This window comes from Lithobates pipiens, unplaced genomic scaffold, assembly GCF_037356315.1.
Source record: "Lithobates pipiens isolate NorthernLeopardFrog02 unplaced genomic scaffold, aLitPip1_a1.2 Scaffold_23, whole genome shotgun sequence".
NCBI lineage: Eukaryota > Metazoa > Chordata > Amphibia > Anura > Ranidae > Lithobates > Lithobates pipiens.
Window position 1 is genome coordinate 274,752,238 of NW_027507785.1, and position 20,001 is coordinate 274,772,238.

The following is a 20,001-nucleotide window of genomic DNA, read 5'->3' on the forward strand; positions in this document are numbered from 1 at the left end:
TATCCACTGAGCGGGTGAGTCGGTGCGCCTGATTGGGAAGGTGGAAGGCGCCATTCAGGTTCAACTTTTTACGACAGCAATGTTCAATCAAAATAGGTACTGGCTGGAATTCCACTTTAAATCTATCCTACAGCTGTAGATTTGATTCTGTTTTTATGAAAGCAAAATGAAAATATAAAATATCAAAACTCCCGTATTAAGGAATTAAAGTGTTATTAAACCCACTTTATTAAAAAAAACTATGAATAAATGCTGTATTACATGCTGTTTATAATTATTAAGTCACTATGAGATTCATTTTCTGTATTCTGGAAAAAAACGTGGTTGATCCTGCTGCTCTCAATCTCCCCTTCCTGTCCATGTCCTCAATGCAGTTGGGGATTTTGTAAAGCAGTGTTGCACATGCTCAGTTTTCAGTGTATTTTCTACCCTGAGCATTTCCTCTCTATCACATCTGAGAAGCCCATGTGAAACATGTGGGTGCATACACAGTGGTAGATGACAGCCCACTCCCTCCATCCTCCTGCATGTCCACTAACCAAATGAACATTTTTCTTGAATTGAATTTCTTGAAATAAACATTGTATCTTGATTGATGGAGGCTTCGCCTCCCTCTTATTCTAAGACACAGGCTGGAAGAGACTGTGACTGGCAGAAGTCTACCTATTTCATTTCTATTTCATTTCAAATATATACTCATTTAAAACTTAAAATTGATATTATTTATATTTACTCATTATTTCAAAGGCTGTTTTTTTTTTAACATGTGACCAGTATCAGAGGACTAGAAGCTCTTCCTGCTTATGTTTCCCTACAGACAGGCTGGGAAAGAGCTGGGAAATGTGATACCTGTAACAGCATTATCCAATCATGTTCAAACCAAAATGCATTTTTTTTGCCTTGCACGAGATTGGGTATTCTTTGTAAAGTGAAGCTTTACCTCATTTACTAAGCTCTGGAGCAAATGCTCTTGCAGAGTGCAACTGCACTTTGCAAAGAGCACTGTCTATGTGCCTTTAGTAAATCAACCCTTAGGAGTCTACTTCTCCTTGGAAAGTGTTCCTGTCTTCTTGTAGTAAACAAATTGTAGGAGACAGGAGAAGAAATTGAAATAGAGGCATTGCGCTCTTAGGCCACTCCTCCATGTAGACAATGGCACTCGGCATAGTATGACTTGATCCACAGCCAGTGGAGGCTTGTGTTTTTTTTTGGGGGGGGGGGCGACAAACAACATCTAGGCGGCAGGCAGCGGTGGGGATCGGGCAGCAGTAAACATCAGGGAGTGGCGGGGATATCAGGCTGTGGCAGGCATCAGGGAGCAGCTCCTGTGTCTTCTCCTCTCCCCTCCTCCTGGCTTCTGCCGTGCGTCCCCTCCTCCTAGGCGTCCAATAGAATCACCTGTCCTCTCAGCCAATCGGGTGACGAGTAGCAGGCCTGCTTCTCAATTTGCTGGGAGGAGGACCAGTGTTGCATAATGCAATGACTCTGGCTCTAATCAGGTGAAAAGGAAACACCCCGACCGCGCCCGGCGCCCTGAAAGGGACCAGAGGCATGAATGGGGGGGGTGGCGGCGGGATAAAGTATCGCATAGCTGCATCTCTAGAGGGTGGAGGGGTGGAGGTCATGAATAGAGGGGGCGGCGCTTGGGCACCCCTAATGGACGGTTTGCAACATAAGAGGGTGCTGAGCATTTTTCTGATCCCTGTGATTGCATGTTGCATTCTTTGTACATTACAACAAAAGACCCTTCCATAGCCATGTTGATGGATATGCACCCTAGAAATCCTAAGCTATTTAAAGGCCATGTAAAGCTTAACATCAGCCTTTTTTTTGTCTGGAGTTGAATGGGTTAAAACCATTGTGAAATTTTGATTGCCATCTGTTTTCTCAATGGAGAGATTCCCCAAACTGTCTATTTGATAAGTGGTAGAAGAGAAAGTGATGGTGCTCTCACAGACAAGCAATTACAATTTTAGTAGGATGGGGAAGAGTTAGTACGTTTGTCAGAGTTTTGTGTTTACTGCTGTCTTTTTTACCCACTCGGAAGATTACTTTCTATTTCCTATTCAGTTGATGGATGTCAAACAGAAAAGGAAAATTGCCCCCAGGAGTTACTTGACAGCAGTGAAAGCCTGACAGAGGTCAGAATCTATTCAAATTTGGAAAAAAAAAAGTGGCATTGGTCTTGAAAGCTGAACAAAAAATAATAAAACAGGTAATACAAATATATATTCTTTCAAAAATGCATTTTTTTTATCCAAGAAAAAACTTTTATTGGTTACATCCAGCCCAGATGAACATATCCAACCACATATACTGTACATTATACAAAAACAAAGCAGAATTGCATCAACAGTGCCTACCAATTTTTAACATTAAAAATCAGTCAACACAATTATATAGGACAGCAGAAATAACCGTTCCAACTTTACGTTTACCCCATATTAAGGCCCAGTAGCCTATCCATGGTTAGATCCGCCGGCAAGACCAGGGACATCTAACCACGGGTCCCAAAGTTCCTCATATTTTTGTGAGCACCCCCTATGCTGGTAGACAAGTTTCTCCATGCGCATAGTGTTTCCCACCGCAACCACCCACTCTTGGACCATAGATGGATTCTCCGATTTCCAGTGCAGCATTATTATTTTGCGAGCTAAAAATAAGGTCCTAGTAAGAGCCTCTCTAGTATGATTTTCCCATTCAAACTCATCTAATATATTAAGCAAACAAGATTTATGGTCCAGAGGAAGTGACATCTTAACCGGTTCCCAACCAGTGCACGCCGATGTACGTCAGCAGAATGGCACGGGCAGGCATATTGGCATACAGGTACGTCCAATCTTCAATGCCGCCCTGCCATCGCCGCCCTACCATTGCAAGCGCGCCGGTCGGGACCCCCGTGAGTCCGGTCACGGGTCCCGCGGATCGATCGCCGCGGACATACCCGCAATTGTCTCACGGGACAGCTGAATGGAGAAATGTCGTTGTAAACAGCATTTCTCCATTCTGAATAGCAACTAGTGACGCTGATCTCTGCTCCATGTGATTGGAGCAGAGATCAGTGTTCACCAAATGAAAGCCCAACCCCCCACAGTTAGTAGCACACCCCTAGGAACACTTAACCACTACACTGCCACCCACTGGTTAACACCTTCAATGCCAGTGTCATTTACACAGGAATGAATCACTGCGTTTATATAGCAGTGATTGCTGTATAACTGACAATGGTCCCAAAAATGTGTCAAAAATGTCCGATGTGTCCGCCATAATGTCACAGTCACAATAAAAATTGCTGATCACTGCCATTACTAGTAAAAAAATAAAAAATTATTAATAAAAATGCCATAAAACTATCCCCTATTTTGTAAACTCTATAACTTTTGCGCAAACCAATCAATAATCGCTTATTGCGATTTTTTTTTACCAAAAATATGTAGAAGAATACGTATCGGCCTAAACTGAGGCAAAAAAATGTTTTTTTATATATTTTTGGGGGATATTTATTATAACAAAAAGTAAAAAAGAATGCGTTTTTTTCAAAATTGTCGCTCTATTTTTGTTTATAGGGCAAAAAATAAAAACCGCAGGGGTGATCAAATACCACCAAAAGAAAGCTCTATGTGTGGGAAAAAAAGAACGTAAATTTTGTTTGGGAGCCACGTCACACGACCGCGCAATTGTCAGTTAAAGCGACGCAGTGCCAAATCGCAAAAAGTGATCTGGTCTTTGACCAGCAAAATTGTCCGGTCTGTAAGTGGTTAAATACACTGTTCAGGGTGTCCATCGCACCCCTCCAATATAGGTGCAGTTTGGGGCACCCCACAATAGATTAATCAGATCGCTGTGTTCCCGCCTACACCTAGTGCACGCCTGGTGCAGGCAGCAGTCCCATAATGTGCAATCTATGAGGGCTGTACTACACTCTCAAAAAAATATACAGCTGTGTCAATTTCTGGGTTACATTCAAGGAGTATGTGGTCACAGCCTGCAGAGCATCCTAACACTGATCCCCATCTAATGGACCAGCGTCCCCCTTCCTACTTAGCCTTTACTTCTTAGAGGATGTTTGTGTAGATACAGCTGAAGCAACATAGCATTACTTCGGGATATAAAACCCTAGGAGGTTACTGCTTCCTTATTTGGGGTCAATAGGGGTACTGAAGATATGGACCAATCAGAAGTTCTAAACTGGGTCACTATTGCATGCCTTAATTGCATGTAATAGAAGTGCATAGAGGGTGGGAGATCAAATGCCTTTCATAAAGCGGCAAAAGTGAGCAGTTTGCCATTATGAAAGATTTGCCTCAAATATACAATACCGTGCTTCTTCCACAGGGCCCCATGCTGTAATTTGGCTAACTCAAGGTATTATTCAACCAAATGGAGCTAAATTCTGTAATACCCTGAAGGTATTTGACTTTATCCCACACTTTCTGCATTAAATTATACATTGTAAAAGTTTTATGAGGTTTCCCAAAAGTCTGTGCTTCAGGGGCTGTCGGAACAGAGCTCCCTCCCACCATATGGAGTACAACATTCCCAGAACAGCTGCGCTCAGCATCTATACACATAGTGCCTATCAGATGTTGCAGTTGCAAGGCCAAACAATATAACCACAGATTGGGCAATGTAAGACCACCGTCATCCTTGGGCCGTTGCAGCTGCTCTAGTTTTATTCTAGGGGGGCGGTTTTTCCACAGTAACGTCCGATATATGGTATTCACAAGCCTAAAGGTCTTTAAAGGGATACCACTGGGGTATTGTGCAGAAAGTACAGTAGTTGGGGCATAAGGATCATTTTAATGAAATTCACTTTACCGGCGACTGACATGCACAATGAGTTCCAAATTTGTATGCGTTCTCGAAATCTTAGTAGCAGCAGGGATATATTAAGTCGGCTATAATTCCTGATACTTGGTGTCACCCAAATCCCTAGGTATTTAAAAGAGGTAGCAAGTGGTATATCATATATTATATCGCTAGTCTTCACTTCTCCGCCATCAATAAGCATTAGTGCGGATTTGGACCAATTTATCTTAAGCCCTGAATACTTTCCGAATTTTGTAATAGTGACCATAGTTTCTTTCAGTGAGGCGTCTGTATCCCCTAGCAAAATCAATGTGTCATCTGTGTATAGCATTACTTTTTTCTGCATAGCAGAATCCACTAATACCAGGATTATCCCTGATTTGAATAGCCAATGGTTCTATGGCCAGAGCAAACAGCAGGGGCGACAAAGGACACCCCTGCCGAGTGCCCCTCCCTCAAAGTAAAAGTGTGAGACAATCTACCTGACTCCCTAATAGCAGCCTGAGGGTGACAATACAGTAAGCGTACCCATGAAATATAGACCTCCCCGAAGCCAAATTTCCTAAAGACCTCCCAGCGGTATTTCCATTCAATGCTATCAAAGGCTTTCATAGCATCCAGAGAAAGCAATGCCTTGTGATCAACCTTGTCTGCCAATGAGTGCATATTCAGAAAAAGCCTCCTCAAATTGATCGCAGTGGATTTATTAGGCATAAACTCAGCCTGGTCAGAGTGTACGATGGACGTAAATAGACTGTTCAACTTAAGGGCTAGTACCTTAGCTAATACCTAATATCAGCCTTTAACAGTGATATGGACCTGTACGAACCCGAATCCACAGGGCCTTTACCAGGTTTCAAAATTAGAACAATATTAGCTTTCATTGTGGAAGGTAAAGATTTTTGTTCCCTTGTAGCATTAAAAACTTTTAATAATTGTGGTAATAGTGACTCTGAGTATTGTTTATATATTTCCATGGGGAGACCATTCTTACCAGGAGCCTTGCAATTGGGAAATGCTGCCGCCGCTATCTGCAGTTCCTCCAGGATAAGTGGGGAATCAAGATCCCTCCATTGTGCATCAGTTAAGTGTGGAAACATAATTGTAGACAGATACTCCTCCAGTTCCTCTGGAGCAAATAGTGAGATAGGACGTTACAACTCTTCATAAAAACCTGCCAACACCTGTAATATTTGATTCGAGGAATGCACAAGATGGCCCATGCCATTTTTTAATCGCTCCAATAGTTGGAAATCATTGTTGTGAATTTGAAATCTTTGTCAAAAGGCGGCCCATGCTTTCTCCTTCCTCAAAAATGCCAGCTTGGAAAAGAACCTCTTTTTCTCAGCTGAAGAGGATAGCAGACAGTCATAGGCAGATTGAGCTGACTGCAAAGCCTCCCTAGCAGTCAGTAGGATCTTGCACATATTGCACATCCAGGGATTGTACCTGGGACTCTAACCCGGGACTCTAACTCTAACCGCATTCCCACTGAATGTCTTTTAATCTTAGTGAGCTCTGCTATAAGAAGCCCTCTTAAGTATGCCTTGAACGCCTCCCATTGAACAAGAGTAGACACTGTCCCCTGTTGGTCAGTAAAGAATGCTTGGATGCTCTACTCCAATTCCTTGTGAGAGGTGAATAATTTCAGCCAAAAGGCATTCAATTTGGAAAGTGGCGGCACAAGAAGATGTACCACCACATGCGAGTGGTCAGAAACACCGCCAAATTAATCCTGGATAGAGTACCATGGGTTTTGGAAAAGCAGGAGAATTGCTTATCCAAATGATTACGATGTTTCCAAAAATCTAGCCATTCCACTTATGTCAATAAACGGGCCAGGGGGATCTCACTCTGGGGGAATGAGACCTCTTGGGTTGGGTGTTTGTCTAGCCAAGGATTCAACCAGCAGTTAAAATCCCCCACTATCAGTAGTGGGAGATCTGACGTCCCCTCAAGGTATGCCAGGATAAGCCTAAGAACCCATACAGTGAAAGGCGGGGGTATGTAACTACAGGCTAAGATACATGTCAAAATCCCAATGCGGCAATGTAGTTAAAGAAATGGTCCCTCTGAGTAAATGTTAACATCATACTCCTGATAATCTACAGAACCATGCACCATTATGCTTACACCCCAGAAAAATGAGGTATGAGTGGAATGGTACGCCCAGCCCACCCAGGGATATCTTAAGCAGCTCTTAGTATCTACAGTCAAGTGAGTTTCCTGAAAGCATAAAATGGCAGGGTGAAAATTATTAAGACAAGTATGTACGTAGCAGTGTGGTGGCAACCTGAGCAGATAATGTTCTGAGTACATGTGTGGAGGACCTCCATATATTGCTCAGCCACGGACAGTAGGCCAAGAACCAGATTAGCAACCAATACGGCACAACGGTGCCAACACTTGCATGCAGGCCTGTAGTAAGGCTCAAATAATCCAGGTAGTTATGAAAACAGTAAGTAAGAAAGAACAGAAGGAAAAAAAGAACAAATAATTCCCATCCGCCAACAGCACAGATCGGAAGGCATTGAAGCAACAGAAAATTAAGCAGGTGATCTGCCGTTTTATCTTAAAGTTGCATTGGAGTTCCTAGCTCTCGTAGAAATATTATGTCCCCCAGTAAAACATAAAAGTACATGGTGGAGACCGGGAGGGCGACATCCTCGAACAACCTTCCTCCCCCTTCCTTAGAACCCCCCCTGTCCATTCCCATCCATCCCCCTAGCCATTTTCCTTCAGGTCACCCCCCCACCTCTCCCCCCCTTTTTTTTCTTTGTTTTTGTTTGCTTTTTTCTTCCATACTAATGACTGACTCTCTTCTGCTCTTGACCACCCTAACACAGATGACTGTCAATCTTTCTACTCATTCCACCTACTGAGACAGATGATAACAATTCTGTCCGTCCAAAGTCTCCTAACCCGATTGTTGAAATGTAGATTGTAAGCATCATACCCTGAAATATGTACAAATGACCTATGCATTGAGATATTGTGTTTAACAATACTAAGTGGAGACATGTAAAGTTAGTGATTTACCAGTATATGCTGTTAGTTACGCCTGTAATTGTTTGCAATGCTCACACATTGTCAGTTCATCTATCTGATACTTTTGTATTTGCATTGTATTTTCAATAAAATTCTTTTACGGAAAAAAATAAATAAAATAAAAGTACTTGGAGAATATGCAAATAGGCCAGGAAAACACACCAGATGGCTGTAAACCAGTTAAGCATGGACCACAGGATTTCATACGGGTCATTCGCCAGCCTCCCCATTTCGGTGGTGTTGCAGAGCTTTCTCGTTGTGGTCCAACCACGCAGAGGCTTCCTTGGCCGATTCAAAAAAGTGTGCCTGCCCGCGGGCTGTAACATACAGTTTTGCAGGATATAACAAAGCGTAAGTAAGTTGCACTTTACGCAGGCATTTCTTGACCTCCGTAAACTTAGCATGGCTCCTCTGCACTTCTGCAGAGAAGTCAGGATAAAAAGACACTTTGGTGCCATTATATTGAATGGTAGCACGCTCCCTTGCACATCTCAAAATCGCCTCTCTCCTTGAGTGCAATGAGCTCTTTCAACAGTAAAAAAAAGGATAGAAACCGAACACTTCTACCAGCCATCTTTCTACAAAAGTGGTGGCATCTCTCCCATTCCATTGTTATTCCATCACAGATGGTTCTCTGTGTCTTCTGCCCTGTTATTAGTGTCCTGTGCCAGCTGGTGAGCCGCCCGGGCCTCCCTAGCCACAGGCAGCAGCTTGTCTTCAAGATCGCTGACTCTACTCTCCACTGCAGTTGTCCTCTTCCAGATCTTTTGGAGGTCTTGACGCAGCAGCAACACCTCCTCACGTAGACCCCAAATTTATCTTTTAATGTGTTGACCGACGCCGTGCACATATGTACTGCACGCAATATTTTTGCCAGAGTAGGCTGTTCTAGTTCATCTTGTGTCCCCAAGCATGAGAACAGGCATCTGAATCCCCAGGGCTGCTAAACAGATTTTCTGCATCCTGTCCCCTCCCTGCTTGTATGTTCTAATCTGTAAGCCCAGCCTTCACCATATCCTCCCCACGATCTGCCTCAGCATTCCCTGCTAGCTTCTGTGTGTAATAGAGCATGTTTCTCTAGTCCTTACTCTGGTTCTTCTGGGTCTTCTTGGTACTGGTATCCTTGAGGTTCTCTGCAGCTCGTGGAGTATGCTGGGCCAGGGTAGTGTCATCTTGGGAGTCCAGGCCCGTTGATTCTCCCTGGCCTTTGGACCCTGGTATAGAGGGCTGGCGGTGGGACCGGGTGTGACATCGGAGCAGTCCCCAGCTGTATAGCTGAAAACAGTAGCAGTATAGATGCTGGGGGAGGATCACGGAGCAGGATCAATCACGGAGCTCTAAGAGACATGTCTTCTCACATGCCTAGCTTGGCCATGCCCCCTCAGAAATGCATTTTAAATGTAAACCGTAAATGTGTGATATCAGCCTCCTGTAATTTTCTGCACAGCACAACCCAGACAAAGAGGGACAGGCAGCAGGCTGATCAAATTAACTTTTGTTGTAGGTATACATGATTAAAGTGAATACTGACAGAAGGGAGCAGAGAGATTACCTCATCAGTGTGCTGTTTTTCCTTCACTGCTCAATCAGCTAGTTGGGGTTGATTGAGCTTGACTGAGCTGCACTGCTACAGTACCAAAAGTATTGGGACACCAGCCTTCACATGCACATGAACTTTAATAGCTGCCCATTCTTAGTCTGTAGGGTTCAATATTGAGTTGGCCCACCCTTTGCAGCTATAACAGCTTCAACTCTTCTGGAAAGGCTGTCCACAAGGTTTAGGAGTATGTTTGACCATTCTTCCAGAAGTGCATTTGTGAGATCAGACACTGATGTTGGATGAGAAGGCCTGCTTCACGGTCTCTGCTCTAATTCCTCCCAGAGGTGTTCTATGGGGTTGAGGTCAGGACTATGTACCAGCCAGTCAAGTTCCTCCACCCCACTCATTTATCCATGTCTTTATAATATGAATTAGAGTGGAGATTGTGAGCCAGGCCTTTTTGTCCACATCAGTGCCTGACCTCACAAATGCACATCTGGACGAATGGTCAAAGATTCCCATAGACACTCTCCTAAACCTTGTGGACAGCCTCTCCAGTTATAGCAGCAAAGTATTGAACCCTATGGACTAAGACTGGGACACCATTAAAGTTTATGTTTATGTAAAGGCAGGCGTCCCAATACTTTTGGTAATATGGTGTATGTGCCTGGATCACAAACCTGGTTGTGTAGATTTCCTTTTTTGTTTTGGATAGAGTAGGGAATGATCAGGGAAGATCCTCCAATGGGGACACCTGTTGCTATGACGCCTCACTAAGATGGGAATTCTATTCATGTTGGAGAGATTTTTGTACCATTTTCTGATATGTCTCTAGGACAGGAAGTGAGGGGAAATATCCCCAGCGGGACATGGGCAGTAGACATTAACTGGATTATGTGCAATGCCTTTCAAATGTTTTTACAGATAGAACACTTCCTCTGGATGTCTTTCAGCAGTAATTAGCTGTTTGGCTGGACCCGTTCTCTATGGAATATTATAAATACCTGGAAGGGAAGGGAGATTGATTCACTACATTAACATACCTGTCACACCAACAACTGTGGAGGCCTTTCCTTCCCTGGCTCCTCTCACTGCCCGGACATCGATGTCATAGGTTGTGCTTGGCCGTAATCCTGGGGGAGAAAAAACAAGACCAGAAATTATGTTCATCTGTTTTTATAAAGAATGAATATGAGTATGTAGATTTCCATATTTGCTATTAAATTAACTGCCATGTAGCAAATGGCATAAGATGGCACACAGAAATCAAATCACAGTTTTTTTTATGTGTCATAAGCAATACAATGTGTATCACAGATTGTATAATGTCTAAGCTTCAGTCCATTGCGAATAATGCCTGTAATGTGTCTAAAATTTGTATTTCCTATGAGCATTTGCTCCATCAAGTGACCATAATGAGGTATTTTCCTGAAATACTGCAATCAGGAAAATGCTGAATTATGGGCTATAGATGAAGTTGACGATCATAGGAAATACAAATATTAGACACAATACAGGGATTATTCACAACAGCTGTGTGAATGCTGAGACATCCGCACAGGTAGTCTTTTATAAATAGACACTATTGCTAAAAAAAAAAAAAAAGAATATACATATATTATTATTATTATTATTATTATTATTATTATTAATATATTATGATACAGGATTTACAGTATCTCACAAAGGTGAGTACACCCCTCAGATTTTTGTAAATATTTTATTATATCTTTTCATGTGACAACACTGAATAAATGTCACTTTGTTACAATGTAAAGTAGTGAGTGTACAGCTTGCATAACCCTCAAAATAACACACAGCCATTAATAGTGAAAATGTCCAAATTGGGGCCAATTAGCGATTTTCCCTCCCCGATGTCATGTGACTCATTTGTGTTACAAGGTCTCAGGTGTGAATGGGGAGCAGGTGTGTTAAATTTGGTGTTATCGTTCTCACTCTCATACTGGTCACTGGAAGTTCAACATGGCACCTCATGTCAAAGAACTCTCTGAGGATCTGAAAAAAAGAATTGTTGCTCTACATAAAGATGGCCTAGGCTATAAGAAGATTGCCAAGACCGTGAAACTGAGCTGCAGTATGGTGGCCAAGACCATACCGCGGTTTAACAGGACAGGTTCCACTCAGAACAGGCCTCGCCATGGTCAACCAAAGAAGTTGAGTGCACGTGCTCAGCATCATATCCAGAGGTTGTCTTTGGGAGATAGAAGTATGAGTGCTGCCAGCATTGCTGCAGAGGTTTAAGGGATGGGGGGGTCAGCTTGTCAGTGCTCAGACCATATGTCGCACACTGCATCAAATTGATCTGCATGGCTGTTGTTTGCATGTTCTGTTGCAAACCGAACCAGGGGGTGTTCGGCTCATCCTTAATCATTAGCACCTTCTTGGTATAGTTGGTTAATCATACGCAGTGGCGTCACTATGGGGGTGTGGGGGATGCGGACCACACCCAGGTGACACCTGCCAGAGGGTAACACCAAGCCCGGACTGGCCCACAGGCACCACATTGAGAGGGGCGCCACGGCTCCCTCCTCTTCCTCCTTTCTTTCTAGGTTCTATGTTATATCTTTTCAGCTCCAAGTGATGTACAAGGGGGGTGGCAGTGAGGCAGAGACAGACAGGGTGCCTGGGGTCTGACCGCCTCAAACCCCCCCCCCCCCACAAACCGCAATCTCAGCTGCAGACCTTTATCTCCCCGCTGGGTGCACTCACTGCAGACCGAACTATAGCCTCCTCCTCGGCTTTGGCATTTCAAGTAAAGGAAGATCTAGGGAGGAGGTGGGGGACACTGCTCTGCAGCATCTGCCTGGGGCTAAGGTCAGTAATAACAGGAATATGAATAAACCAAAAAAAAAATGGAATACCCATTTAGACTTAGACTAAAATGAAAAAAATATGATACTGTTTAAGCTGCTCCCCTCAAAGTGCAAAGCCTGCCTTTGTGAAATGTGGGTTGTAAGTAATAAGGGGGCACTAATACAGTAAACATTTTGTTATGCATATGGTCACTTTTTGAGTTGATTGATTTCATTTATTTAATGTATATTGCAGCATGTATTGATTAGTAAGATACCTGCAGTATTATTAAAGAGGAGGGCCAGCTTTAAAAAAAAAAAAAATTAAAAGTCAGCAGCTGCAAACACTGTAGCTGCTGACTTTTAATAAGTAGACTTACCTGTCCAGGGCGGCCGCCCGAGGCCGACCCATCCCTCGGCTCTCGGCTCATCACGCCACCATTTCAACTAAGGGATACAGGCAGTGGAGCCTTGCGGCTTCACTGCCCGTTTCCTACTGCGCATGCGCGGGTCGTGCAGTGCTTTGTGAATGGGGCACGCTGTGTTCTGGGACACACAGTTCCCAGAACACAGCGCAACCCATTACCCAGAAGACGCCGCACGGAGGAGAGAAGACAGAACATCACCGCGGAGGAAGAGGCAGATTAGGACGATATGCCTAGCAACAGGCATTTCTGGCAAGTTTAAAACATTTTTTTTTATTTTTTTCTAATTTTTAATGTACTTTTGTTTTTCAGGGTGGCCCTCCACTTTAAGCACTAGATCACTTCATTGTTATCACTTAAAGGGATTGTAAAGTGAATTTATTTTTTATTTTTTTAAATAACAAACATGTTATACTTACCTCCACTGTGCAGCTTAGTTTTGCACAGAGTGGCCCCGAACCTGCTCTTCTGGGGTCCCTCGGCGGCTGTCTCGGCTTCCTCCCGCAGGGTGAGAAGCACCTGTGGGCGCGCTCCCGTGATACAGCCGGTGGCTATAGCCGCTCACTGTCTCACACCTCCCCGCCCCCCGGTGCTCCGCATCAGTGGATGTGATTGACAGCAGCGCGAGCCAATGGCTGCGCTGCTTTCCATCCATCCACTCCAGCCAATCAGCGGCCAGGCTGAATGGTGGAAAGGACGGCGGGGGCGAGCGTGGGATTTTCGAGGGGTGAGGTAAGTAAAACGGGGGGGGGGGGGGCTGGGGGAGCAGGCACTGTCAGATGTTTTTTCACCTTTATGCATAGAATGCATGGAGGTGAAAAAACATTTACCTTTACAACCCCTTTAAGGTTTATTATAATAGTGCCCCCTTATTACTTACAACCCACAGTAATACTAGGAGTCTTGCAGAGGAGGGGGACATGGTGATTGGGAAGGTGGGGGGGGCATGGGCAGGTAACAATTATGCTGCCAGGAGTGATTTCAGGGACGAGGTGGGGGTTAGAGAAGTTTGACCCGCCCACCCAGCACAATTTCTCTCCCCTCCCAAAGCACCCTCTAGCACATATCCTCTAACCCCCATCCCCTCAAATCAAATATCCCATCCTGGCTCCATCCACCATCCTAGCACCATCCATTTCCCCCGATCCCATCCTGGCTCCATCCACCACCCCGATCCCATTCCAGCTCCATCCACTACCCCGATCCCATCCCAACTCCATCTATTCCTCGATCCCATCCTGGCTCCATCCATTCCCCTGATATCGTTCTCTCTCCATCCATTCCCCCAATCCCATTCCAGCTCCATCCATTCCCCTGATCCCCTACCAGCTCCATCCATTCCCCCGATCCAATCCTGGCTGCATCCACCACCCCGATCCCATCCAGTCTCCATCTGCTGTGGCAAGCTAAGGGGGAGGGAGCTGCACTGATGCACTAGCCTGCTCAGTGCCCCGGGGTAACACCATGTTTTAGCGCATCAGGTGACGCCAGCCCTAGTGACGCCATTGATCATACACCTGACTTTAATCCTACAAAATTTCTGACTTTGTACACATTGTGCAAGTGTAAGAACTGGTGCTGATCTGAAGCCAAATATTGATTTGAATAAAAATTTTAATCTGTACTCTCACGTTGCATTCTGTAAATCGATGAAAATAAACAATTCTTACCTTAAAGCATTTCTCCACTTTCTCCACACCTGCCTAAAACTTCTAGCTGATGACCTCCAAGCAGCTCAGTGGGCTAGCATCTCATATCTCCCACTGATTTGTTTAACTCTTTGTGCGGTGAAAGGAATTTGGCTTCAATTGCTTTAGTAAATTTAGAGGTCATTAAAAGTTAAGTTCCCCTTTTCACAAAAAAATGAAAAGGTGAACTAATCCCAAATATCCTGGGCACCCCTGTGAACCCCATTGTGCATAGAGGTCATGATGCCCCATGCTGACACTGTTGCGACCTCTACACTTTACACTGCATTACACAGCCCCATATTTAGCATCTATCACAATGACAAGCGACCATTGGTCAGCACAATGAGAAGAGCTTCTTTCTTTTGGGACACCTTACCAGTCTCAGATGCACTTCTCATTAGTCAGCACGGTTACATGGCTGTCCTGACCAATGAGCACTTGCCATTGTGAGTAATATGATGGATACTCAACCTGGGGCTGTGTATTGCGGTGTACAGTGTACTGACTGCTATACCAGCAGCATGGGGCATCACGGCCACTATGTGCAGTGGGGTGTGGAGTAATAGCCAAAATATTTGGCATTAGTTCATCTTTAGATTTTTTTATGAAAAGGTGCACTTGCCCTTTAAGCACAATAAACTCTGGGATACCCAAAAAAGGAACCATAATTGACTTCAGACATCTTTTGCAGCATTCCCTTTATAATGTGAATTCTATTGAAGACCGAGGATTGCCATGATTCCAGTTTGACATGTTTTCCTATGCAATCTCAAAAACAGGCTTATTGTTATTAACCTCATAAAGCAGACTCAGCTTAAAAGTGTTTTACAGAGCTCTCTATTACTGCAGCTATTGTGAAAATGCATTTAGATTTCTAGATCACTTCATATAAACAACGAGTTTAAGGTAATTTGTATTTCTCCCGGGCCTATGTGAGAAGTAATTTTTTATTATAGCTGATAAATTGAGGTCAAAGAGAAGCAGCAAGCTGCTTCAGATTTGTATTGTGTTAGATATATTTATTTCAACATCTCAAGACGTGTTTCTGAGAGTGATTCCTCAATGAATAACCTAATATATTGTGCCGAATTTTCTTTTTTGTAGAAGTTCCAGTAGCTGCGAACTTCTGCTTAGGGCAAGTTTCATAAAACATTACATTTCCTGGTCAGATAAGCCTTAAAGTAGAACTGAAGTCGAAACTTTTTTCATTATTAATAGAGTAAGGTTATAATTAGGGTTGCACTGATACCACTTTTTTAAGACCGAGTACAAGTATCAATACTTTTTTTAATGTCAAGTGTCAGTTTTCAAAGCACAATACAGACCAACGATATCTTATTTATAATTATGAAGACTGAAAGGCACTGATTTGCAGCACTGATAGGTGGCACTGAACGATGACCACTGATTTGTGACACTGATGGCTGCCACTTATGGGCACTGATAGGTGGCACTTACTGATGGGCACTGATTTGCAGCACTAATAGGTGGCACTGACTGATGGGCACTGATTTGCAGCACTGACAGGTGGCACTGACTGATGGTCACTGATTTGTAGCACTAATAGGTGGCACTGACTGATGGCCACTGATTAGCGACAATGATGGCTAGCACATATGGGCACGGATATGTGGCACTTGCTGATGGGCAATGATAGGTTGAACTGATTGGTAGGCAGTGGCACTGAAATGCAGCACTGATAATTGCTGGCAGCCTGGCATGATAAAATTAAATCAATAAAGAGTAGAGTATACAAGAGCCCATCTTGATACACCCTGCACTCGGCCTCAGTAAGCCTAGTCAGAATCCAGCAGCAGACATCTTGTTACCCCCAGCCCAAGATGAGCGTCGCAGTGTACAGTCTCTGACGGAGACTTGAGCCATCACTTCTGTTAACGATTCTGACAGCCCATATCACCAATTCTGATTGGCGACACACACCCCTGCCCCATAAGCTTACCTTCTGCTGCAAGGACTTGCTCTCACTGTGCCAGGACTGGCACTCCACTCTGTCTTCTCTGCCCATTCTGCTCACTGACTTCCGGGAGCTTCTGCATGTAAACTGTATCGGCTGAATCATCGAGAGCATTTGCCCGAGTCCAAGTACTCCGGCAAATACTCGGTATCAGCACTGATACTAGTTTTGGTATCGGTGCAACCCTAGTGATGATGGTTGTCTGTTTGTTGTACTTTGTTTTGTACTTGTGTACCAAAAACAGAAGTAAAAAAATATATATATATATCCACAGATGGATTCCTCTATGTGTATATATAGAGGCCCCCCTGCCCCACCACCCTTTTTACAAGGAACCCTTATCTTTTGCAAAATTTACAACTATAAAAATAATATTTCCGTAAGACATCTGTCTCTGTATGTACTGAAAGTAATCACTACATTAATTCCTAACTCCTTTGTTACCTTGAGGGCCAGAAATGCACTGCTAACCTCTGAAAGATGTTCACTGCATCTTGTGAACATATGGAAACGCTTAAACATAACTGCTACTGACAGATATTACCAGATTGGGTATCTGTTGGCCTGTGTCAGAAGTCATGGAAAAAGCACTAACTTAACACAGCGCATTAAAGCACTTTAAAGTCAGTTTTCACGTAATAAGAGGCAATCTATGGGTAAAATGATTGGGTAAAGCAAGATTTATGGCCATTGTAGTCTAGAAATGTTTTAATTATATGTCACAGAAGACTTTAAAATGAGAATCCAGGCCTTCTCTCCTAAAAATTCAATATCATGAGTGCTCCCTATATTTATTATATATTTAAATATATAAGCTGTATTTTAAATGTAAAGCGTATTTATACTTTTACAGTACCCAAGGCCGATTGCCCAAATGCAGACCTCAGATCAGCAAGAATAGTTCATTCTTGGTGGGCCAACAGCATGATTTCAGATTAAGGCAAAAACTGGGGCATTTGGGGCAACCCACATGAAAACATGACTACATGCAGACAGATCATTTTCAAAGCCATAATTTTAACCACTAAGCCCTTAGCATAGGACCTTGAAATATGTGTCCTAGCTTATTCTCCAATAATTTGTTCTTTTGTGTCTGTATTTATTTTGCTCATTTACTAATCTTGAAAACCTCTTTACTAAAATCATTGAATAACTCATATAGGTACTGTACTTTAAAGCTTGCAATCTAATGATCCTGCTACAGTTACATTAATTTGTGCAATACCCTTGATTAGTTAAAGTATGTCTCTGTTTTGTAAATAAGTTTCAGAGATGGATATATCAGGCACCACATCTTTACGTGCCACATGGAAACATTACTTTATATCATTAAAATTATTTTGTTTAATATGTCTATTTGTTTATTATACATTACAAGATAAAATCAATTCTTTGGTTATCCCACTCATCCCAAAAAGTAGTCATATAGGATAAAACTCCTTGTATTTCCCTACCTATCAGTGGATTTATATGTGAATACAATTATACAGAAAGGTATAGGGAGCAAAAGTTATATGCTTGTAAATGTGGTCATTGTTATCATCATTATGTATACTTCTATATTATAAGGTTATCCTAATGGTGTGATTTCTCCTATTGACAGCACCATGCTGCCTCCTGAAGAAGCTCTCTTATTTTGCTGCTGACCAAAATTTGAAGTTGTCGCTGGAACAGGATTGGAGGGGAAATTTTTCAGAGGGGACATTTGTTTCGGTGACAACTGTCTAAGTGAATTTACTTCAATTAAAAGAGATTTCCTCTTACATTTCTTTGTGCCTTAAAGCGGAAGTAAACTCATTGATTCACGTGTCAGGAATCTAACTGTCACATTGGTTGTGCTCTCAACCAAACTGTCATATCCAACGGCTGGTGTCATAACTGATCATATGTGCAGCATCATGGCACTTGCAGATCAAACTTAGGCCAAGATGGCAGCTTCCTTGGCTGAAAACAATAGAAGGGTTTACTACTACTTTAGGGGTAGGAAGTCTTCCCAATGACACACAGATTTATTTTCCAGAATTAGAAAAAAAAGGTTTTGACTTTAGATATGTTGTTAGGATTTACTTTCTCTTAACAATTTACTGTATCTTAATAACAGTGTTTTTTTCTGAATACATGAATAAATGCCATCTCCATTGAATAAAAATCTGAGCTAGAAGCACCATTGAAATCTTCAGCATCCAACACATCTGTCTTGTGTTAAATATCTAGCATTATATCAGAAGTGGTTATCCGGATCACTGTAAAAATGACCAGAGTGAAGTGTGCATTTTGTAACAGAATATTTCAGATCAGCTCATAGTGTTTTGACAGTCTATTTTGCTTTCACTTCTCTGAAACTCGAATCTGTCGGTTTCCATTTTTTCCACATTCTTGCTCTTTCACTGTACAGAAGAATTACCTGCTTTGAACATCTTTCAAGCTGTGGTGGATTAAAGAGGTTTTCAAGTATACCTGTACATCTCTCCAGCATCCTACTGTGCCTCTTGATAATTTAAAGATATGAGTCCCATATGGTGTAGAATACACTTTTTATTCTGCTCATTTACTGTAGTTAAGCTCCCCATGGAGTTTACATTTGTCCTGCATGTTGGTGGACAGACAACATAAGCAAAGCATTGTCTCTTGTGCTTTAAACAGAGATTTTATCAGCAGAAGTACCTCACTAGTCAAGGGTATCTGTCCTACTTAAGTACCGTAATAGATCAATATTGCAGGTCCTATGCTTCAGAGCAAGGGTCTCAAACTGGCTGCCCTCCAGCTGTTGCAAAACTACAAGTCCTATCATGCCTCTGCCTGTGGGAGTCATACTTGTAACTGTCAGCCTTGCAATGCCTCATGGGACTTGTAGTTTCGCAACAGCTGCAGGGTCGCCAGTCTGAGACCCCTGCTTCAGAGCATAACATATCAGGGTACCAAATGGAAGGCTTCAAAAGTACTCCTAGCAATATGTTCTGATGTGTACTTATATCTTCTTTAATTAAAGCTGTTTACCCAAATAAAAGGAGTTATTTGCAATGCCTTCTCCATGCTACTTATTGCTGCAGCAGTTTGGAGGGTTCACGGTTGGCTGGATTCCTTCCCCTGGAATCATATTTGATCCCAGTAGACTAGCAAGTGTAGCGCTAAGACAATGTGCCTGCTACAATTGGATGTGAGGCTCCCAGCCCCAGTAATGCAAGCTGTGTCTTCGACCAGCTCCTGTATTTGTCAGTTTTGTGAATATTGGGAAACTTCCCCAATGGGCACACAGACCAAAAGTGTTTCAAACCATTCTCAAATCTATATAAAAAAAAAATGAGTTACACTTTAGATAATGATGGGTTCAAATCATTAGCTCTTTTTTGTTAACTTACCTCTAATGATATAGCTGGTCTTGGGATCATTGCTCTGAGCTACCTGCACCTCTGTCTTGGCTCCACCAGGTTGAGCGGCATAGGTTAGTTTAAAGTAGTCTGCTTTAATGTCGGGATTTTCCCACTCCACCTCTAAGGAGTCCTCTGTCTCTTCTGTCACCCACAGGGTTCCTAGTTGTGCATCACCTGCAAAAGATAACAGAAGGTCAAACATCCCAAATGGGAGCATGCTTTTCATAACAGGAAATTTGCGTGGCCATATATTTGCATTAGCTGCAGGTGCACTATGAGGAACCAGAGGCGTTATTTAGTCAATGGCGGAACTCTGCAGTGGTCTTTGC

At 42.9% G+C, this 20,001-nt stretch overlaps 1 protein-coding gene across 1 annotated transcript in view; it reads right to left on the bottom strand.

The window, feature by feature from the left end:
* The window catches only part of LOC143928344 (tenascin-N-like), a 102,511-nt gene that overhangs the window by 31,718 nt on the left and 50,792 nt on the right, over nucleotides 1-20,001 (bottom strand). Inside the window, exons 6-7 of the mRNA XM_077453205.1 lie at nucleotides 19,661-19,846; nucleotides 10,441-10,530 (exon numbers count right to left, since the gene is read on the bottom strand). Coding sequence (XP_077309331.1) covers nucleotides 10,441-10,530; nucleotides 19,661-19,846 — 276 coding nt within the window. The remainder of the gene's footprint in view (nucleotides 1-10,440; nucleotides 10,531-19,660; nucleotides 19,847-20,001) is intronic.